This window comes from Hemicordylus capensis, chromosome 4 (assembly GCF_027244095.1).
Source record: "Hemicordylus capensis ecotype Gifberg chromosome 4, rHemCap1.1.pri, whole genome shotgun sequence".
Lineage (NCBI taxonomy): Eukaryota > Metazoa > Chordata > Lepidosauria > Squamata > Cordylidae > Hemicordylus > Hemicordylus capensis.
Genome location: NC_069660.1, coordinates 33798511 through 33817133, shown reverse-complemented (window position 1 = coordinate 33817133; position 18623 = coordinate 33798511). Strand labels below are relative to the sequence as shown.

Genomic DNA, 18623 nt, shown 5'->3' with positions numbered 1-18623 from the left:
CTATTGGCCACTGTGGCTGAGGATTTGGGGAGTTGCTGTTCAAAAACAGCTGGGGGGCCTAAGTTGAGCAGGCCTGCTCTATATCCTCCTTAAGCTGAAGTAGCCAGAACTGGTCACAGCTCTCCAAATGAGATTTGACTACTGTGGAATAAAGTGGAATGACTGCTTCTCATGACTTGGAAACAGTCCAGCTTGTGACTGACTGCAGTCTCTAGACCAGAGCTGCACAACTTTGGCCCTCCAGCTGTTGTTGGGCTACAGCTCCCATAATCCCTAGCCACAATGGCCAATAGTCAGGGATGATGGGATTTGCAGGCCAAAGTTGTGCAGCCCTGCTCTAGACCCTTTTCACATGTACTACTGCCAAGCTGCTGCTGCTGATGGTATTAAGGTAGCAGATCATATAATGTTGGAGTTGGAAGGGACCCTAGAGACCACCTAATCCAATCCCTGGCTCAGTGCAAGAATGTGCTAGTAAAAAAAGTCAGATCCTTTATGAAGTGTAACAGAAATCACCACACACATTTAACATGCAACAACTAATTTCTACTGAAATCTAAGGCATGGTGCACACAGGCATGTTCATCAGTTTATGACAACAGCATCAAGTGGCAACTTGCATGTGTAAGGAAGCCACCAAAGGTTAAGCTTTCCTTTCATGTCACTTACAATGCTCGCCATGTGTTCATCCACAACTCAAGGGCACAATCTACTGGGAAGTTCTGTCCAAGACCCACAGAAAAAAAATGAACCACCATAGACTCAGGCAGCCACATGCATTTCAGCAGGGCTTTTCAGGGGGTTGTGCCCAATGCATTGCGAAATCAGGTCATCCATAAACATGTGGAACACTTCCCTGTTTTTTAAACAACAACAACAATTATTATTATTATTATTTCAATTTCTATACTGCCCTTCCAAAAATAGCTCCCTAGTTCTACAGTGCTTCCCTGGTTCACTGTTGTGCTGCTAGGGTGGCACATGATTACTTTTAGTTTTATCTGCTTTTCTCCCTAACCCAACAGAACACTGGGGAACTTTGCCAGTCTAACCCCCTGCTAACTTGGCAAAGAGGCACCTTTTAATGTGGTGATTCTCTTTATTTAGCAAAAGTAGAGTAACTGGCCCTATCCACCCCCAGCACAGTACCTCCAGTGACTGTTGCTGGTGTCTATCTTATGTTTCTTTTTAGATTGTGAGCCCTTTGGGGACAGGGATCCATCTTATTTATTTGTTATTTCTCTGTGTAAACCACCCTGAGCCATTTTTGGAAGGGCAGTGTAGAAATTGAATAAATAAATAAAATATTCAAATTGCTTTCTCCAGCATCCTACAAATGAATGAGCCTCTTTCCAGGCAAAAAATTGTTCCCTCCTGTGGGAGTCTGTATTTACTCCAGATGTGAAAGCATTCAGCTAGTTGTGAATATTCCTCCTAGATCATCCTTGTGATTGGTGGGGGACACCTTTCCTGACTCATTTTTCAGACTCCAAAGCAGTCATACTGAGAAAAAAATGAAAAACTAATAGCAAGCTTACAAATTTAATTAGAAAAGATCCACAAAGTCTCCACGAAATATAAAACTGGAACGGTATTGAGATACCTGGATTTTAACAGCAACTTTCCCTCTGGCCTAATTTGTAGGTGAGCTTGTGCAAGGCATTTAACCTGAACTCCTAATTTCTAAATTTAAGACCAACAATGCTGTCTCTTTTTGAGAGATAAGAGAACTGAGAATTCCCAGGTACCCACTGATGAGGCAGGCTAAATTTGTGTGGCAAGTACAGTTAGCCTTCCTATGTGATATCAGTAATTTGGGCAGCATCCAATCACCTGAACGACAACTAGCGAGAGCTTGGAGAAACTCACTGCCTGCTTATGCACCTTAGGGTATGTCCACACCAAGACTCTTGTTGCATTTATGTTAGTTTTGGCTCCTTGCAAATCCATAATATAAAAGGCTCTGATAACAGAGTAGAACATTAGCTTGAAAGATGGGGAAGGATTCTACATTTTGATCTGTCTGGAAAGAAATTGAGTGCTAAAGAGGAACAGAGGGTAAGAGATATTGGAATATATTAATAAGAAACTTGACTGACACACTGCACAATGAACTGCAGATCCAAGAAGGATCCGGCTTGCTGCTTCTGAGCCACTCACCACTGGTGCTGCTAGCAATGGCAGGAGCTCTTCCGTGCCAATGCACTGTGTCATTTTAGCTGCAGCCTACGCAGGTCATAGCTGTGATGACACAATGCACTGGTGGCACAGAAGAGCTCCTGATGTCACTAGCTGTGTTGATGGACGGGTGAGTGGCTTGGAAGCAGAGAATGCAGATCCACAACTCGCTGCACAGTTCACCAGCCCTTATGCCTGGAGTTGCTACTGAAATTTTAATGGAAGCAACATTCATATTTTTGTTTTGAGGGCAGAGGGGGCGGGGGCGGGGAGGTTCTTCCTCAGTCAGAGGTGCTCTTACCCCTGGACTTCCGGCTGAAGTCCAGGGCTTCCACAGCTGGCAAATCCTCATCTGTTCCAGGTGGCTTGGACATCCATCTGTGCATGGAGAGCTGGTCTTGTGGTAGCAAGCATGACTTGTCCCCTTTGCTAATCAGGATCTGTTGTGGTTGCATATAAATGGGAGACTTGATGTGTGAGCACTGCAAGATATTCCCCTCCGGGGATGAAGCCGCTCTGGGAAGAGCATCTTGGTTCCAAGTTCCCTCCCTGGCATCTCCAAGATAGGGCTGAGAGAGATTCCTGCCTGCAACCTTGGTGAAGCCGCTGCCAGTCTGTGTAATTGGAGGGCTACAGGCCACCTCCAGCCTAAAATGAAGGATGCCTCTGAGTACCAGTTGCAGGGGAGTAACAGCAGTAGAGAGGGCATGCCCTCAACTCCTGCCTGTGGCTTCCAGCGGCATCTGTTGGGCCACTGTGCGAAACAGGATGCTGGACTAGATGGGCTTTAGGCCTGATCCAGCAGGGCTGTTCTTATGTGTAGACAATACTGAACTACATGGACCTATGGTCTGACTCAGTATATGGCAGCTTCCTATGATGCTTAATTTGTAGGCTGGGGGGGGGGGGCTCCAAAGGCCTTCAGGTCCAGGCTCCAAAATGACCTAGGTGCACCTCTGTCTTTAGTCAATGACCAGGGAAGCCAAAAGAATTTCCACGAAACAAACCTTTTTCAGGGGCATTTCATATATCCCTACTTATGCCAAACAACCTCTCTCTGTTCCAGATGGTGAAGAAGTATGATGCTGTTGCACCTCTAAGAAGAGCTCCAGGGAAGATTCTCAACATATCACTCCATTGGCAGGGATGGCTAAGACATGACCCAGCCCAGATTCCAAATCAGCATAATTTGTAGGGGGTTATGCAGCTTCCAAAATGACTGTATTTAACTGAATCCAAGGCTAGGTCTTTTCCAAGTTCCTTGATGTTAGAAATGGGTATGGGTGTGTCTTAAATTCTGTCATCTTCCTTGCAGGCAAATGTAGGTTTAACCTGTACTTGTAAGGGGGAGGGGTCATCTTAAATTCAAAGTCATATTCTATTTGGGTAAATATGGTATACAGAGTATAAGTGTAAAAGGCAGCTTACTTTAAAGGTATGATAAAGGTGATCCATTAGAATGGATCAAAGGTGAAACTACTGAGGTATATTCTTGAAAGCTTGAAGGTAATGCAATGCACCTTTAAGACAGCGGCTAGTATCTTTTTCACTTTATTAAAAAACTACACTGTATGGCGCAAATAAACATTTGATCAAACACGCAGCAATGACAATGGATACATTTCCAACTATGGCACTGAGGGAACATCTCACTACCACCACTGAATTTCCAACCCATGATTCTCATGTCAAGTGTACATCATCTCTGCCATGTGGGACATTTTCTTGGGGATATACAAGTAATACTCCATGTACCCTGAAAGATCTTCAATAGTCACATCATCCACAAAGACTCGAGCTTGCTCCGAACAAGACCGGGCAGAGCCTGAAGAACCCAAACCAGAAGGTGCCCTGTTCGGCAGTGACTGTGAACGCACCTCCATGACAGCCTTTTCACATTCCGAGAGGACATTCCGCAAGCCAGAGAAGGAGTAGGCTTCTATAGCTTGCCATCGTTTGCACTGGCATTCCTTGTCCACACAAGGGCATTGCTTCTCGAAACTCAGCTTGGATAATGACTGGAAATCTGAAGGTTGGCTGGGATCTGGGCTGGTTTCAAAGGCCAAAGAAAAAGCAGGACAACTCTTCACCAAATTCTCCAAAGGCTGCTCACTTGTGCAAGTGCTCTGGTGCTCTGCTCTAGCTCTCCGGCAGTTGCCGTTGTCAAAGAGGGGGCATCGCTTTCCTCCAAAATACAGCTCTTCTGTGACACCAGGGTCTGGACTGACTTTGCTCTTTAAAGCATCCATCTGGCTTTTGTGTTTCAGTTGGCTACTTGCAGAAGATGCTTTCATGCTGCAGTATGTAAACTTGGGAGGATGCAGGACAGGGGATTTGGAACGCCGGCGGCGCTGGGGCCTCGTTGACCCTCTCAAGGGCTTCCTTGCACACCTGTATATAGAGAGAGCAGCAACATTAACAGAAACCGATTATGAACAAAACACATTTCAGAAGAGTGTAATGTTGGTCATCGTAAAATGATTTGTTATAATTCCATGGTTGAAACAACCACACTGCATTATGTATTTGGGGGGCGGGAGGGGGGATAAATGGGAAAGACCAGCATTCAGAAAGATAATTTATGTGATCTAACAAAAAAAACCCAACACCCCAAACTATTATAATTAATCACTGGTAACACAAATCACTGTTCCTTCCAGTCACTTGTACACTAAACCAAGGATCAGACAAATGACTGGAGGGTGGAAGCAACAGTGTATATCACAACATTGTTTTCTCTGGATGTATTCACAGTTGCCAAGTACTGGAAAACAGATTCAAGTTAAAAAACTTCTCTTTGAGTTAGTCTTGAGCATACAGTCACTAGCAATGCACCTTACCCATGCCAGGTCTCTCTTGAGCAGACAGTTGGATGCCTGCCTCCATCGACAGCTGCCCTGACTGGAGCTCTGAGTCCCGTTCCTTCACTTACAGGTGTGGAAGATCTGAATTAAAGGGCAAATGACATACTGAAGTACTATGCTAAGATAAAGTCTCCATAAAGCAAATTCACATGTGTGTGCTCCTTGAGATTATGCTTTACATACCTAAACCTCAAGGAGAACGGAATGGTTTTCTGTTCTATAGACAAATGGATGAAAAGCAGGATACATTCATATTACTCTGCCACCATGTAATTGTTTGAAACAAACGCTCTATCATGAAATAACCATTTAGGTGACCAGTGTTCTGATGTTGGAATTTTGGCACTAACTAAAAAGCCATACAAGGTATTCTGAGGAACTGGCATGGGTAGAATAGGAAAATGTGTTCTGCTGCACATACAGCCCACCACATGGTGGTTACTGACATCAGCAAATGTATGGATGCTAGTACAGTAGGCCGAATTACTGCATAAATGGCATGGGTGAGTTTTCAGAAACACAGGGTGAAGTACAGAAACAGTCCAACTTTTTAAAAGTGCTATGTTCCACTGACATACAGTAAAAACACTCTAAATAGCCATTATCACAAGCTTGCCACTATATTTAGTTTTATTTATAATACAAAGACATTTTATATGAGTGAAGACCATTCAAAACAGGAACTGTAATACAGTAGGAATTGAACAAATTCACACCTCTTTCCCAGATTCCCATACTCAAATGCAATACAAAAGAAATTCTGGAAAGAACCCTGGCTCCAAATTTCAGTAAAATGAACTAGCTAGCTTATTGGTGCAGCCCACAGGGCAGTTAACCTAGTTTGTAGCCAAATCCTAAATGCTCTAAGTACATGCCTGAAATCACTGGGACTGCCTTTTGGGTGAGTGTACTAGACCTACTGAAAACCATTTCTGCAGACTGGGGATAGGATGGAGTTTGAATAGGAAGGATCCAGATCAAAATATATCCGCAGTCACAAAGGTGAAAAGCTTGGCAACAGCCCAGTTTCAGTGGAGTGAAATAGCTGTCAACACACAGTTTGGAAAGAAGATTATGGAAAATATGAGGCAAAAGCAGCGGGCACACACTAGGGATTTGCACGGAACTACTCTCGGTGGTTCAGTTTGAATTTGAACTGAATTGAACTGGCCCAACCCGGGCTAAGAGGCTATGCTTGTAAAGGGGAATCCAGTAAGGATTCCCCTTTACATGAAAAGGGGATTTTTATCTCTAAACGGGTTCAAAGGGCGGGCAGGGGGCATGGATGAGAGGGCACCTTACTGACTCCTCGTAGCCCCTGTAGGCCCCACCAGCGCTCCCCTCCAACAGTGCAGGGCGGTGGCCCGGTTCTGGTCTCCGCACATGCGTGCCGCCAGCCTGCTTTGCTGGCGGGGGAGCACCGGTGGACCTAGAGGAGCTGCTAACAGGCCAATGGTAAGGTGCCCTTTCGCCTACCCTTTGAACCCCTTTAGAGGTAGAAATCCCCTTTACTTCTAAAGGGGAATCTTTATGGGATTCCCCTTTACAAACATAGCCTCTCGGCCCAGGGCTAACAATCAGTTCGATCCAAACCAGACCTGGCTTGAACTAGGACCGGCCCCCCTTTTTTGGGGAGCAGTCCAGTTCAAGCTCAAACCGGTCAAACTGGTTCTGCACACCACTAGCACACACCGCACACTCAAAGAGTTTGGAGATAAGGCAACCAAGGTTCCATCTCTTGACATTTTAGGTAACAATACAAGAGCTCTCTTTTTAGAAAGTGAAAAGGAGGTGAACCTGGAAGGCATTGATGTCAGGCTAGGGATGCTTGATATGTGACACTCCTAATTTGATGGTTTTAATTTAGTGTTGTATATAATACATATTGGCCGACGTCCTGACTACCAAAGCAACTGTGCAAATAGTACTGAAGGCAGTAATGTGTTTCAGCTGCAAGAGAGGGCTTTAGAAGAGCATTCCAGGAGCATTCTGCTGGCTCTGTTGCACAAAAGACATGCACATAAAGAAAGTGACGGAGCTGTGGAGATGGTCCCGCTGTGTGCTTGGAGCTGCTATTTATGCACACACTTCATTAGTCAGGATGTCAGCAATTATTTTTAGTAATTGCTGACATTAATAATTGCTGGCATATGCTTGTGAGCCACCTTGAACATTTTAGCGAGGTGGGAGATAAAAACTGAACTCATAAGGCAAAAGTAATGGCTTGGGCATTTTTATTTGGATATATTTGGAAATTTGACTCCAAGAATGCATGCCTTTAGGCACATGTTCCCGAAGACCAATTCCTCTTGTTCTCCAGTACTTTAAACTGAAAGGGATGGGAGGCATACATTCTCAGAAACGCATACACAATCCACCCCCACCCCCCGAGGTGTGAAGGAACGCATTTCTGTCCTTCAGTTTTGGCACCTTGTTCATCTGCACACAAGAGAGCTGGTTTTGTGGTAGCAAGCATGACTTGTCCCCATAGCTAAGCAGGGTCTGCCCTGGTTGCATTTGAATGGGAGAGTAGAAGTGTGAGCACTGTAAGATATTCCCCTCAGGGGATGGGGCCGCTCTGGGAAGAGCAGAAGGTTTCAAGTTCCCTCCCTGGCAGCATCTCCAAGATAGGGCTGAGAGAGGTTCCTGCCTGCCACTTTGGAGAAGCCGCTGCCAGTCTGTGAAGACAATACTGAGCTAGATAGACCAATGGTCTGACTTGGTATATGGCAGTTTCCTATGGTTCCTATGTACTTCAGCTAATTAAAACAGAATTTTTCCCATGACCACTGTAGTTCATGGTATGACATTCTTAATTCAAATTACAGAAGTAGTAAGCAAACAGGTAATAAAAGCTAGGCTATGAGGGCAACTGATCAATCTACCAATAAGGATATCCGTTCCATACCTGCTTAGTAAAGTACATATGAATAAGCAAGTGATGCCTTTCTTCACAACCAATTCCAAGTTAATAGGAAGGAAGTGACGGGATGCTAAAAAGCACCATCTTAATGGGGGCAGGGAGAGACCATTGTCACCTTACCCAGCTGGATCCACTCTCAGCTTTTTGAAAGCTGTTTGCAGACTCTCTTCATCTCCTTCTTTAGCTTCTGATTCCATTGGTAGACTGTTAGGATACTGCCAGGCCTGCCATATAATGAATACTAAGAAAAGATAAATCAATTAAATTGAGCTGAGGCAGAACACAGAAAATATACTAAGCCTTTGAACTCAACACAACTGCAATGAAGTATTTCAGTCATCTTGCATCAGAAAAATTCCATCACCATTGTTTATAGCACACACCTTAACTCATATTGACATTGTAGGTCAGAAGTGTCTTTCAAGCAGGGTTGAAAAAAATCAATGCTTTAATTTTTTAAAAAAATTTAAATTGATTAAAAACAACAACACCAATTCATAAAGAACCTAGTCAAAGATGTCATCATGAATATTAATCATAATTATATTCCATGAACATTGTTAACAGCAGTATATGGGGATGAGAGATAACAGACCTGATCAGTCCTATTCTGCAGGTGGTATACATGCAACACGCACACGCTTAAGCCCTTTCTCCCCGCTGCCCACAACAAGTATGTACTTTTATAGAAAATGATGATTAAATATAATCTTCCTGATTAGTAATTTAAACTGTGATTTAAAGAATCCTTCTATGAAGTGATTTAAAACAATTTGACTTAAATCAAATCAACCTTGCTTTCAAGAGCACCCTCCTGATTATTTTGCAAAGCGGCCTTGGGTGCAATGTCTACTGAAATTCATGCTACCCAGGGTACAAATTTTTGTCATTACTTTGAAACCTTTTGTCAAATAGATTAATTTCCAGCCAATGGTGGGATCCAAAAACCTGTAGAGCATGTGGAAACACAGCCAATATTTTTTGTTTTATGCAACCCTAGATTTGGGCTAGAAGCAACAGGCAATTTACTTGCAGCAATACCAGCTACCCCACCAGCTTATTCCAAGCCATAAAAACTACAGTGAAGCAGCGGATCTAACTGACAAAATTTTACTAGTCTATTACACAAACTAATAGCCAAGGTCATCTACGTAGGCCCAGTTCATATAACTGGAAGCCAGAAGTCCCTTCACCTCCAGTTCCCAAACCTGAATGTACAAACCGGGTAATTAAAGTTATAAAACAAAAACAAAATCCACAGTTTCCTTCCCCAAATTGCATTTTGTCACCTTCGGTTCTCTCTAGGTTTCATCTGCTTGGCCTCCGGTTTGCCTGTGCCAGTGTTACATAGGAACGCTGGCACACAGTTTCATCACTCTAAAATCAGAGTTAAGGGAGGAAGCTCCTCCCTCACTCTGGTTCCTATTGGCTGTGCTAAAATTCTTATTTTATATTTTCAAATTTTATTAACTTCATAGACATATCTACATCTTCCTCCACAGCATTTTCTTCACAATAAGCAGTTTTCTTCATTATGAAATTTCATTATTGCAACTAGGCACTGCATCTCCTTCTTGCACTGATTATACTCAACACATTCTCCACTTTTACTAAGGATAGGAATTTCAAAATATTTCCAGTAGGGACCTACAAAACATTTCGACGCTGAAACAGGCCATTTTGAGTGTTTTGAGCTCGAAACAAAACACCCTTTATATAAAAGGCCTCTTCCAAGCTCAGAATAAAACACCCCCTTTTCTATTTGAAACATTTCAACATTTTGAACGCCATTTTCCCTATCTGGCTTCCAATTAGCTTGCAATCTCCTTGTTTCTGGGTTGGTTTGTTGTCATAGAAATCAAGTGTTGTCACAAGCAACTGTATCCCCATTGGCGGCAACGGGGGGGCAGAAGGAGGGAGTTTCAAAATGTATTTAAAGGGTCCTTCTTGAAGAGGATACACTGAGAGAGGAAAAAGGATCAGAAACCAGTGGCAGCAGAGAGGAGGCCGGTGGTGGCAGCGGCAGCAGCCTGATTGGGCCTGCCTGGTCCAGTGGAGAGAGAGAGAGAGAGACAGAGTACCTGCAGGCTAATCCCCCCCCTTTTTTGCAGTGCCAACTGCTCCCCCCCCCGAATTTTTTTTAATTGTACCAGCCACAGTGGCTTTAACTGGGTGCAGCTGTAGATTTTTTCCTCTTCTTGCAGGCAGCCCACAGTGGCTTTACTAACTGGGGTGCTGTGTTGACTGGTTGTTGGGTTTTCCTCCCCTTCTGCTGCCCCAAGCTGCACCTTTGCTGCTGCTATGTGCCTGGACTGGACTTCATTTTTTATTTTTGTAAGTTGGTGTGTACTGTGGCTTTTGTCTGGTGCTCAGCCTGCCAGGTTCTCTCTGTTTCCCTGGTGTTTTGGGGGGTCCCCCCAGCTTTTTTAATAATGGGGGTGGGTGCCTACCAGGCTGCCCTACCCCAGCTGTTGAGTCCAAGTGTCCCTCAGAGCAGCACCTGGCCAGACTCCAGCAGAAAAGGGTAGGGGGCTGCTCCCCCAGTCAGGTTAGAGTTCTTCAAACAGAATCTAGTTTGGAGAAGGGATTAGGTACTAGGTAGCACTGTAGGACAGGAGGGGTGGATTAGGAGAGGCCACAGAAATCCCCTTTCCCTTCCCTTAGACTTATCCCATGGTAGCTCACTCCCCCTCCCCCATAAATAAAGCCCACTTCTTTATTTGGGGAGAGAGATGTAATATTTCTCGCTTCTGTGTGTGCACTACAGTGCTATAGATAGCACTGTGTATGGTACACAAGGCATAAATAGACCACACCTGACTCCACAGCCCTTTTAAAAATACCCATCTTAAATGCACTTCTTCTCCCCATCAGAATTATGGCTTGATTTTTTTTTTTTAATGTCCAGGAGGGTACAAGGCAGAGGCAGGAGCAGAGTGGCAGACAGAGGGAGGGGTGATGCTGGTCATGGTGGGTGATGGCAAGAGGGTCCTACTCGCCAGGTTGCCTGCACTGCTATGCCTGTGTGCAGGCTCACCTTTTGGGAGGAGGGTGGTCCTACAGCACAGCCAGAGGCTGCTGAGCTAGAATTGTGGTGGTGGTGGTGGGCAGGGGGGTCCCTCCCTGTCAGGGAAGAAGCTCTTCCTGTGGTAGCGGAGGCAGCTGCGATTGTGTTGGCTACTAGCCCAGCCAGAGCGCTCTCACCAGCCTCCCCAATCCCCCTTGGCAGTACGACCCCGCCCCCAGTCTGAGACTGAGGAGGCCCAGGAGGAAGACATTCGGCTTCCTAGACCTTCTCAGCCCCAGACTGAGGGTGGTGGCGGCCTGCAGAAGGAACCAGCAGTCCCAGTATCATCATCACCACCACCACCACCGAAACAGGGCCAGGCTGGCTCCAATGGGAGCAGGGTGTGGGGGTACTTTGAGCTCTGCCCTAGTGCCCCAATCCATGCTGCCTGCACCAACTTAGGATCCTTCTACCCAGGGGAAGGAACATTATTGTTTTAATGGTTTGAATGCTGTTTTTAAAATATTCTTTTAAAAATTTTAAAATTGTTGTAATGTTTTAAACTTTTCATTTTTGTTTTAACTAATGTTTTACTTTGTTTTTATTCTGTTGTAAACCGCCCAGAGACGTAAATTTTGGGCGGTATAAAAATATGTTCATAAATAAATAAAATAAATAAGCATCTTGTAATGCTGGGGATGCTGAAACACCTGCAACGGAGCCACCCAGTGGCCCCTGATCCTGATGGCAGCTATAGACTTTGTGTGCTCACGATTAGCGGCAAGGAACCTGCTCCTGCTCTCAAGCAGTGGAAGTTGCCTGCATGGTGGGTGCAGTTGGTGGGCAAGCAGTCTGATTGCCCAAAGCCGCATCTCATCAGCCTGGCCATTGCTGAGATGATCGCTTTGGATGACCAGCCATTACAGGTGGTGGCTTCCGCCAGCTGCTCCTATTGCTTGCCTCCTCTTATTGCATAAGATCCCCTCATGCACACCTTCAGCAGGACATGCAGGGAGCCCATGTCGGGGCTGCTGCGCACAGCAGTGCATGACTTAAGTGTGCCTGACTTCACTTCTGGTCTGTGGACCAGCGGCAGTGGGCTGCACGCTTATTTCCTGTCCCTCACGGTGCACTGGTAGGGGAAGGAGAGCAAGGGGACATCTGCTGCCAGTGGCATGGCCAGCCCCTCCCATGCAGCAAGGCACAGGAGGGCTCTGCTGCATGTGAAGGTGCTGGACATTAACCATATGGCAGATGAGCTGTTGGTGGCCATGGATTGTCAAGTGGAGGGATGACTATCTGGGCAGCCAAGCAGTCACCAAGGGTTCACGGTGAGCGACAATGGTCTGACCATAGTGAGGGCAGCTGAGCAGCTTCCATTTGTGTCCATCCGGCTGTCAGCTGGGTCCAGCACCAATCTGAAGCCATGGTGTTATCCAGACACAGGCAGGCAGAAGTGTTGGGATATATACGTTGCAGGAGAAGAGAAGAAAGAAGAGTTCTTCTCATGGTAGGAGTCTAGAAGCTTTGTTTCTTGTCAGAACATTGGCCCACTTAGCTCAGTATAGTCTACAGAAGTCAAACTTCTCCCAGGTTACAGGCAGGAGTCTCTCCCTCAGCCCTTTATCTGGAGATGTCAGGGAGGGAACCTGGAACTTCTGCATGTGTGCAAGCATGCAGATGCTCTTCCCAGAGCGGCCCCATCCCGCAGGGGGAATATCTTAAGAGTGCTGCTCACATTTCTTCTGTTCCTTCCATCCTGTTCAGAGTCTTCAGAAAGCTGAGCTCAGTGTTGAGCTGCCCAGACCATGACTGATTTGTCCTCCTGTCTGTCTATGACAGACAGGATGAAAGGAAGGTTTGATTTTGTGTTTCTCAGCACTGAGTATAATATGTGGTGGTACTGCTGCTATCACTATCTGGTTTTGCTGGATCTCAGACTGACAGAGGCAGAACCTGGGTGCCTGCCTTCCTTGAGCTGTGGTCTGGTTTGTTTGTGAGATCATGTTGTGGAGAGAAATGGAGAATGGCAGCTGTGTGTGTGTTGAGCATATGGCTAGTTGAGCAAATGGCTATGCTTGCTGCTAAGGGTGCTGCTGTGGCAGCTGTTGCAATGCTAGGAAATAAGGAGTCCTAATTGTGTGTGTGAGATCAAATTGTGCTGATGTTACTGAAGCACAGGTACTTTTTGAACTGCATTTGAAGTGTGTGTTCTGTGTTGGATGGGATAGAGTCCCTTTTACTGTGTGCTTCTGCAAAGTTCTTTTTAAAGGCAGGGTTGCAAAATGCATTGCAAACTGCAATGCAAAATTTGTGTGTGTATTCTGAGTTCAGCTTGTTCCGCCCATAGGGAACAGTAGTAAAGCTCAAAAACACCCCATTGTTCCCCATGGGTAGCTCCTAGCAACACCCAAGTGAATTGTGTGGTAGGGCATGATGGGTGCTACCCACCACCCAACCCACAAAAGAGATGGGCAAGTGGGCAATTTTTAACACATTTTTAACCTTTTCCTCAAACCTCCATAGGATCCTATGGTGGTTTTGGGGAAAGGTTCAAAATTGCCTGCTTGCCCATTTCTTTTGTGGGTTGGGTGGTAGGTAGCACCCACTGTTCCCGCTAAGGTGTGCGCTAAGGTGTGCGCAAAACATGTGTGCGCTAAGGTGTGCGCAAAACATGTGTGCGCTAAGGTGTGCGCAAAACATGTGTGCGCTAAGGTGTGCGCAAAACATGTGTGCGCTAAGGTGTGCGCAAAACATGTGTGCGCTAAGGTGTGCGCAAAACATGTGTGCGCTAAGGTGTGCGCAAAACATGTGTGCGCTAAGGTGTGCGCAAAACATGTGTGCGCTAAGGTGTGCGCAAAACATGTGTGCGCTAAGGTGTGCGCAAAACATGTGTGCGCTAAGGTGTGCGCAAAACATGTGTGCGCTAAGGTGTGCGCAAAACATGTGTGCGCTAAGGTGTGCGCTCACAAGTTTTTTTATGTCCGCTCAATTAGTTTTAGATCCCGCTCAGGTTGAATCAGGAAGGTCCCACTCTGAATGCATGTGCACATGCACTGCCTTGATACTGCCGCCCAGAACAACAACAACAACAAAAATAGAGAATATTGGTAGCACCCATCGTGCCCTACCACATAACCCACTTTGGTGTTGCTAGGAGCTACCCATGGGGAACAATGGGGTGTTTCGAGCTTCCCCACTTTTCCCTATGGCCAAAACACTTGAAACGTTTTGACTTTTGTTCTGTTGAAACAACTAGTTTAACAAAACGTTTTGGCTCTCTTTTTTTTTGTTTCAAGCTCGAAACAAAAATGCAAAATCTATTTCGTGCACATCTCTGATTTCCAGATAGGATTTTTCTTTTGCCCAGAATCCAGGACAGTTTTTCTGTGGCAATGTACTGAATACATCTTTTTACTTTCCACTCTGCCTCCTTTCCTGTATTGCCTCTCTGTCTTGTGGTGGGGCTCTGCCTTGGCCCAGCCCCACCACAAACAATAATCCTACTATCCAGCCCATGTCTTTGTGCATGTGACTTTAGCTTGCTTAAGAACAGAAACTAAAAGCCCAGAAATTTCCAGAAGCAACAGCTGTTAGTTACTGCGCCATCTAGAGCCATTTTCCTGAGATGAAACTGAAATAAATACCCATCTTTGTTTGAATGGAAGGCAACTCAGAGGGAGAGAGAGAGAAAACATGAGCACCATTAATTTATTTTCAAGAGACTAAGTTTAGGTATGCCATGTTTCTGATGAAATTTAATTTTAACCATGTTATTTTTAAATGTGAAGTTTAGTATTATTTTTAAAGAAAATTAAAATAAATTTAAAAACCCAATTAAAAAAATAACTGATTTTCATCTACCTTGTTTCATTGGTATTTCCCTGTAACAACTACATGGATGTTATCCCAGATAAGTCACACACCATACTCCTCATGCAATTATTTTACTTTGGAATCGCTCCACATAACTACCATACAGAGCAGCAGTGGAGATTGGGATTCAAAGCCTTCTTATGTCATATCAAAGGCATGGAGGAGAACAAAGCTCACTTGATCAGGAGGTTCTGACAGAGTTATACTGAAATATGCCAAATGACACCCACACAATAGGGGTGGGCAGAAAACTGGCTGGCCCAGTACAGTCTGAGACCAAACTGGACTCGGGACCAGGCCAGTTCAGTTTTGCAACTGCTCGACACTACCACCCCCGGAAATTCAGTGGGTTCGCAATTTTTTTAAAAAAAATCAACTTACCCCCTCTGGGGGGCTTCTCCAAGGCCGCGGGGTGTGTGTGTCTCCAGAGGTTCCCCTTCCCCCCACCCCCGGCCCCCATTACTGACAAAACTGCCCGGTTGCGGAGGGAGTAAGTTGCTTTCATCTATACAACAATGCTGCATTTTAAAAGCTAAAGGAAATAGTTTAAGATTAATTAATGACACTGTTTATCAAGTCCTGTTATGTTACTTAACCTTCCCCCGTCCACCTTTATGGATATAATTGTTTTAAGACTGCAGAGAACATACAGCAAGTCAAAGAAATACTAATGATCAAGATGACCTGCCACAGCAGGAAGTTGGAGTTGGGATAATTATGCAGGTGGAGATGCACAAACTGAAATGACAGTTGCCAATGCTTTTGTATCTTTACAAGATCAGTAATCCTGATTGTCATTTGAAGTGAAAAGCTGGTGACTGAATACACTTGCTAGAATGAGACTATAGCAATTAATCTTTATCAGAAGAACTCCCAGTATGCATTGAAGCCAACATTCTGAGAATCCTCTGAAATTTCTCACAACCCATGCATGGCTCTTCTTCATGTAGAATTCCTGCTAGTTCCCATCAAAATTCTTCCCACATTACAGAATATATTTTAGTGTATGCTACTATTTTTATTGGTAATTGTTAGCTTCTTTAACTTTTAGTTGTTATTTCTTAGTTATCCACAATTTCAAATGTGAGAATGTAAATTGCTGCTTCCCACAACTTACAGTGCAGAAAAACTCCACTCTGCTTATGGGATTCATAGCTAGAGAGAACAATATGAAACAATAGACAAAATATACATACCTGTCTTAAAATTCAAGTGCTTAATTCTTTAAAGAGTTGCTCCTGAAGTTGTTTTACTTAAACTAATTCATAAGTGTGATAAGTTTTATCAATTTTTTTCTAGACCAGGCCATAGTGAATAAGCACTGGGCATTTGGAAACTAATCTCCCCTATGGGGCAACCATAACCTCTTCTCTCCCCTACCCCTCTTTCTTCTCACACAATTGTCACAGCTATTCTGATCTCCACCTTAAAGGCCAAGTTGAAGACAGATCATCCTGGAGAAAATCTATCTAGGTGGTCGCTAAGAGTCAACACCGACTTAATGGCACTTAATCAATCAATCAATTCTAATCTCCATGGAATGTAGTTGTATACTGGTGCCTTAGACATGGCAGGTAATACAATTTCTAATGTAGACAAAACTGTATAGTTTGCAATCTTTTAAAGAAATCAGACTTTGTTGCAGTTAGCTGCATGTCATATCCATATCACATGACGTGCAGCTTTTCAACTTCTCCCAGGATCAGTATTCTAAATAATGAAACGATCCTATGTAACAAAGAGGTCCTTCTCCATTTCATCCTGCTCTAAATAACAGACCCACCACTGGCAACAAGTCAGAAAACTAAGCAAACCAATTAACTTATATCCAATAATTGGTGGGACACTCATTCCACTTTTACTTCAGAGCTATGATCTGCTCAGGAAAAAGGCCTATAGGAACATTTAGCAAGTGGGTTTTGTTTTGTTTTTAAAGCCTCTTCCATTACAATTAACTAAATCTGTACAACACTTTTCACCAAAGGAGGATCTTAAAGCAACAGGGCAATGAACACAATACAGCTAAAACCAAGAAGTGGGTGGGTGTTCAGCAAAAATTCCACAACCAAAGACAAAGGGAAAATAAACAATACTCTCAAGTCTCTTTTAGTAATCTAACCATTCTCTCACTGCAGTGAGCCAAAGTTATCTCCCGCCGCCCAACTCTCACATGAGCCAATATAAAAGGTGTGATCAGCACTTCTATTGGCTGTCATTTAATCAAAAGGAGAGAGAAGATCTTGTCCTACAACTTCTACAAACCACATTTGAGAAGTCTCTATTCCAGCTGTCACTTTCTCTGCTGTTTCTTCTGCTGCAAATTAAGCAGGCCCTCACTGATCCCTCAACCATCTCCAAAGATGACTCCCACAGATATCCTTAATTATCCTTTGCCACATCCCTTGTACACCAAAGACACTGTCTTTAGTTGTGCAAGCTTCTAATATAAAGGCAGGTGCAGTAGCTTTCCTTCATATGGCAGGGACACAGTCCTCCTGGCTCATATGTGCACTAATCCTTAATGTTTGAGCTACCAGCTAGCCAACAACTAATTATTTTTGGTAATCACACTAGAAGTGTGAGCACGGTAAGATATTCCCCTCAGGGGATGGAGCCGCTCTGGGAAGAGCAGAAGGTTTCAAGTTCCCTCCCTGGCATCTCCAGGATAGGGCTGAGAGAGATTCCTGCCTGGAGAACCTTGGAGAAGCTGCTGCCAGTCTGTGAAGACAATACAGAGCTAGATAGACCAATGGTCTGACTCAGTATATGGCAGCTTCCTATATTCATTTTAGTGCCTACTTATACATGTGAGAAATCAGATTAATTTGTAGTTCAGCAATAATACATTCACTTGTTCAATAGCCTCATTTAAGTCCTCTGCAAATCACTAGATTTCCCCCCTTTAAGATCATTTGTCAGACCAAGCCTAGTAACTTTTGATGATCTATATACATCATCTCCTTGGCTGGAAAAGAGAACAAGAAGTGGTGAACCAACGACCCTCACGGATTAAATAACACATTCTGAACGATGGTTGGTTTGTTTCACCCAAGAAAGCATTGCACCCTCCACTTCAAGATACCTGCTCCACAGCCACGTCGAAGAATTCTATGGTTTTATTCGGGGAATTGCTTCAGTGTTAAGTAGAAATGCAGCAGCGCGACCCAGCTATGCCTGTGCATCCAGAAGTGAGCTCCACCAAATTCAATGGGCCTTACTTGCAGGTGAATGCATAAAACTGCATCCCAAATCCTACTGATTATAACTTTCAGAACTTCAAGAGGCAACATATGGCAGAAAGGCTGTTCGAGCCCGCACCCGGACTAGATGCCCTGCCCCCGCTTCAAATCATATAGGCATCGTTAGTCAGCAAACATGAGCCTTAGGGAAAGACCCCTTGCAGCTGGCACACGAAACAATAAGACAGGCAGAGCGGAGGCGCCTTCCATACCCACCCCCGCTTACCACCCCACTAGAGGCGTCTCTGCCTTGAGACGAGAGGCGGGGAAGGAGAGCTCTGAGCCAGGCCAAGCGAATCCCAGCGACGACGCCTGCTGCCAAAGGATCACCCCCTTCCCCGTCGGACTCCAGCCACTCCTGAGGAGCTCACACCCTGCCCGGCCCACAAAAACACTACCACACTCACCCCAACAGCTCAAAAGACAGTCACTGCCGGAAGTGAAGAAAAGAAACAACAGGAAGTGACGGCGTCCCAGGCCTGCGTCTGCGCGCAAGAGACATTCCCGCGCGTTCGTATCATAGACTTCGTCCCCTC

The 18623-nt window shown here is 44.8% G+C and overlaps 1 protein-coding gene across 5 annotated transcripts; it reads right to left on the bottom strand.

Annotated features, from left to right (window-relative positions):
* Positions 1-3713: 3713 nt before the first annotated feature.
* Positions 3714-18620, bottom strand: LOC128323039 (oxidative stress-responsive serine-rich protein 1-like). Of its 5 annotated transcripts, none has more exons than XM_053245546.1 (4): positions 18495-18620; positions 8086-8206; positions 5019-5123; positions 3714-4569 (listed from the first exon to the last, which is right to left on the bottom strand). In XM_053245546.1, the coding sequence occupies exons 2-4, from the start codon at positions 8160-8162 to the stop codon at positions 3867-3869; spliced, it is 885 nt and encodes a 294-aa protein (XP_053101521.1). In that variant the 5' UTR covers positions 8163-8206; positions 18495-18620; the 3' UTR covers positions 3714-3866. The 5 variants fall into 5 exon arrangements, with proteins under 5 accessions (XP_053101521.1, XP_053101524.1, XP_053101522.1 ...); XM_053245549.1 differs by lacking the exon at positions 18495-18620 and adding an exon at positions 18304-18488; XM_053245547.1 differs by lacking the exon at positions 18495-18620 and adding an exon at positions 18314-18488.
* Positions 18621-18623: the final 3 nt, after the last annotated feature.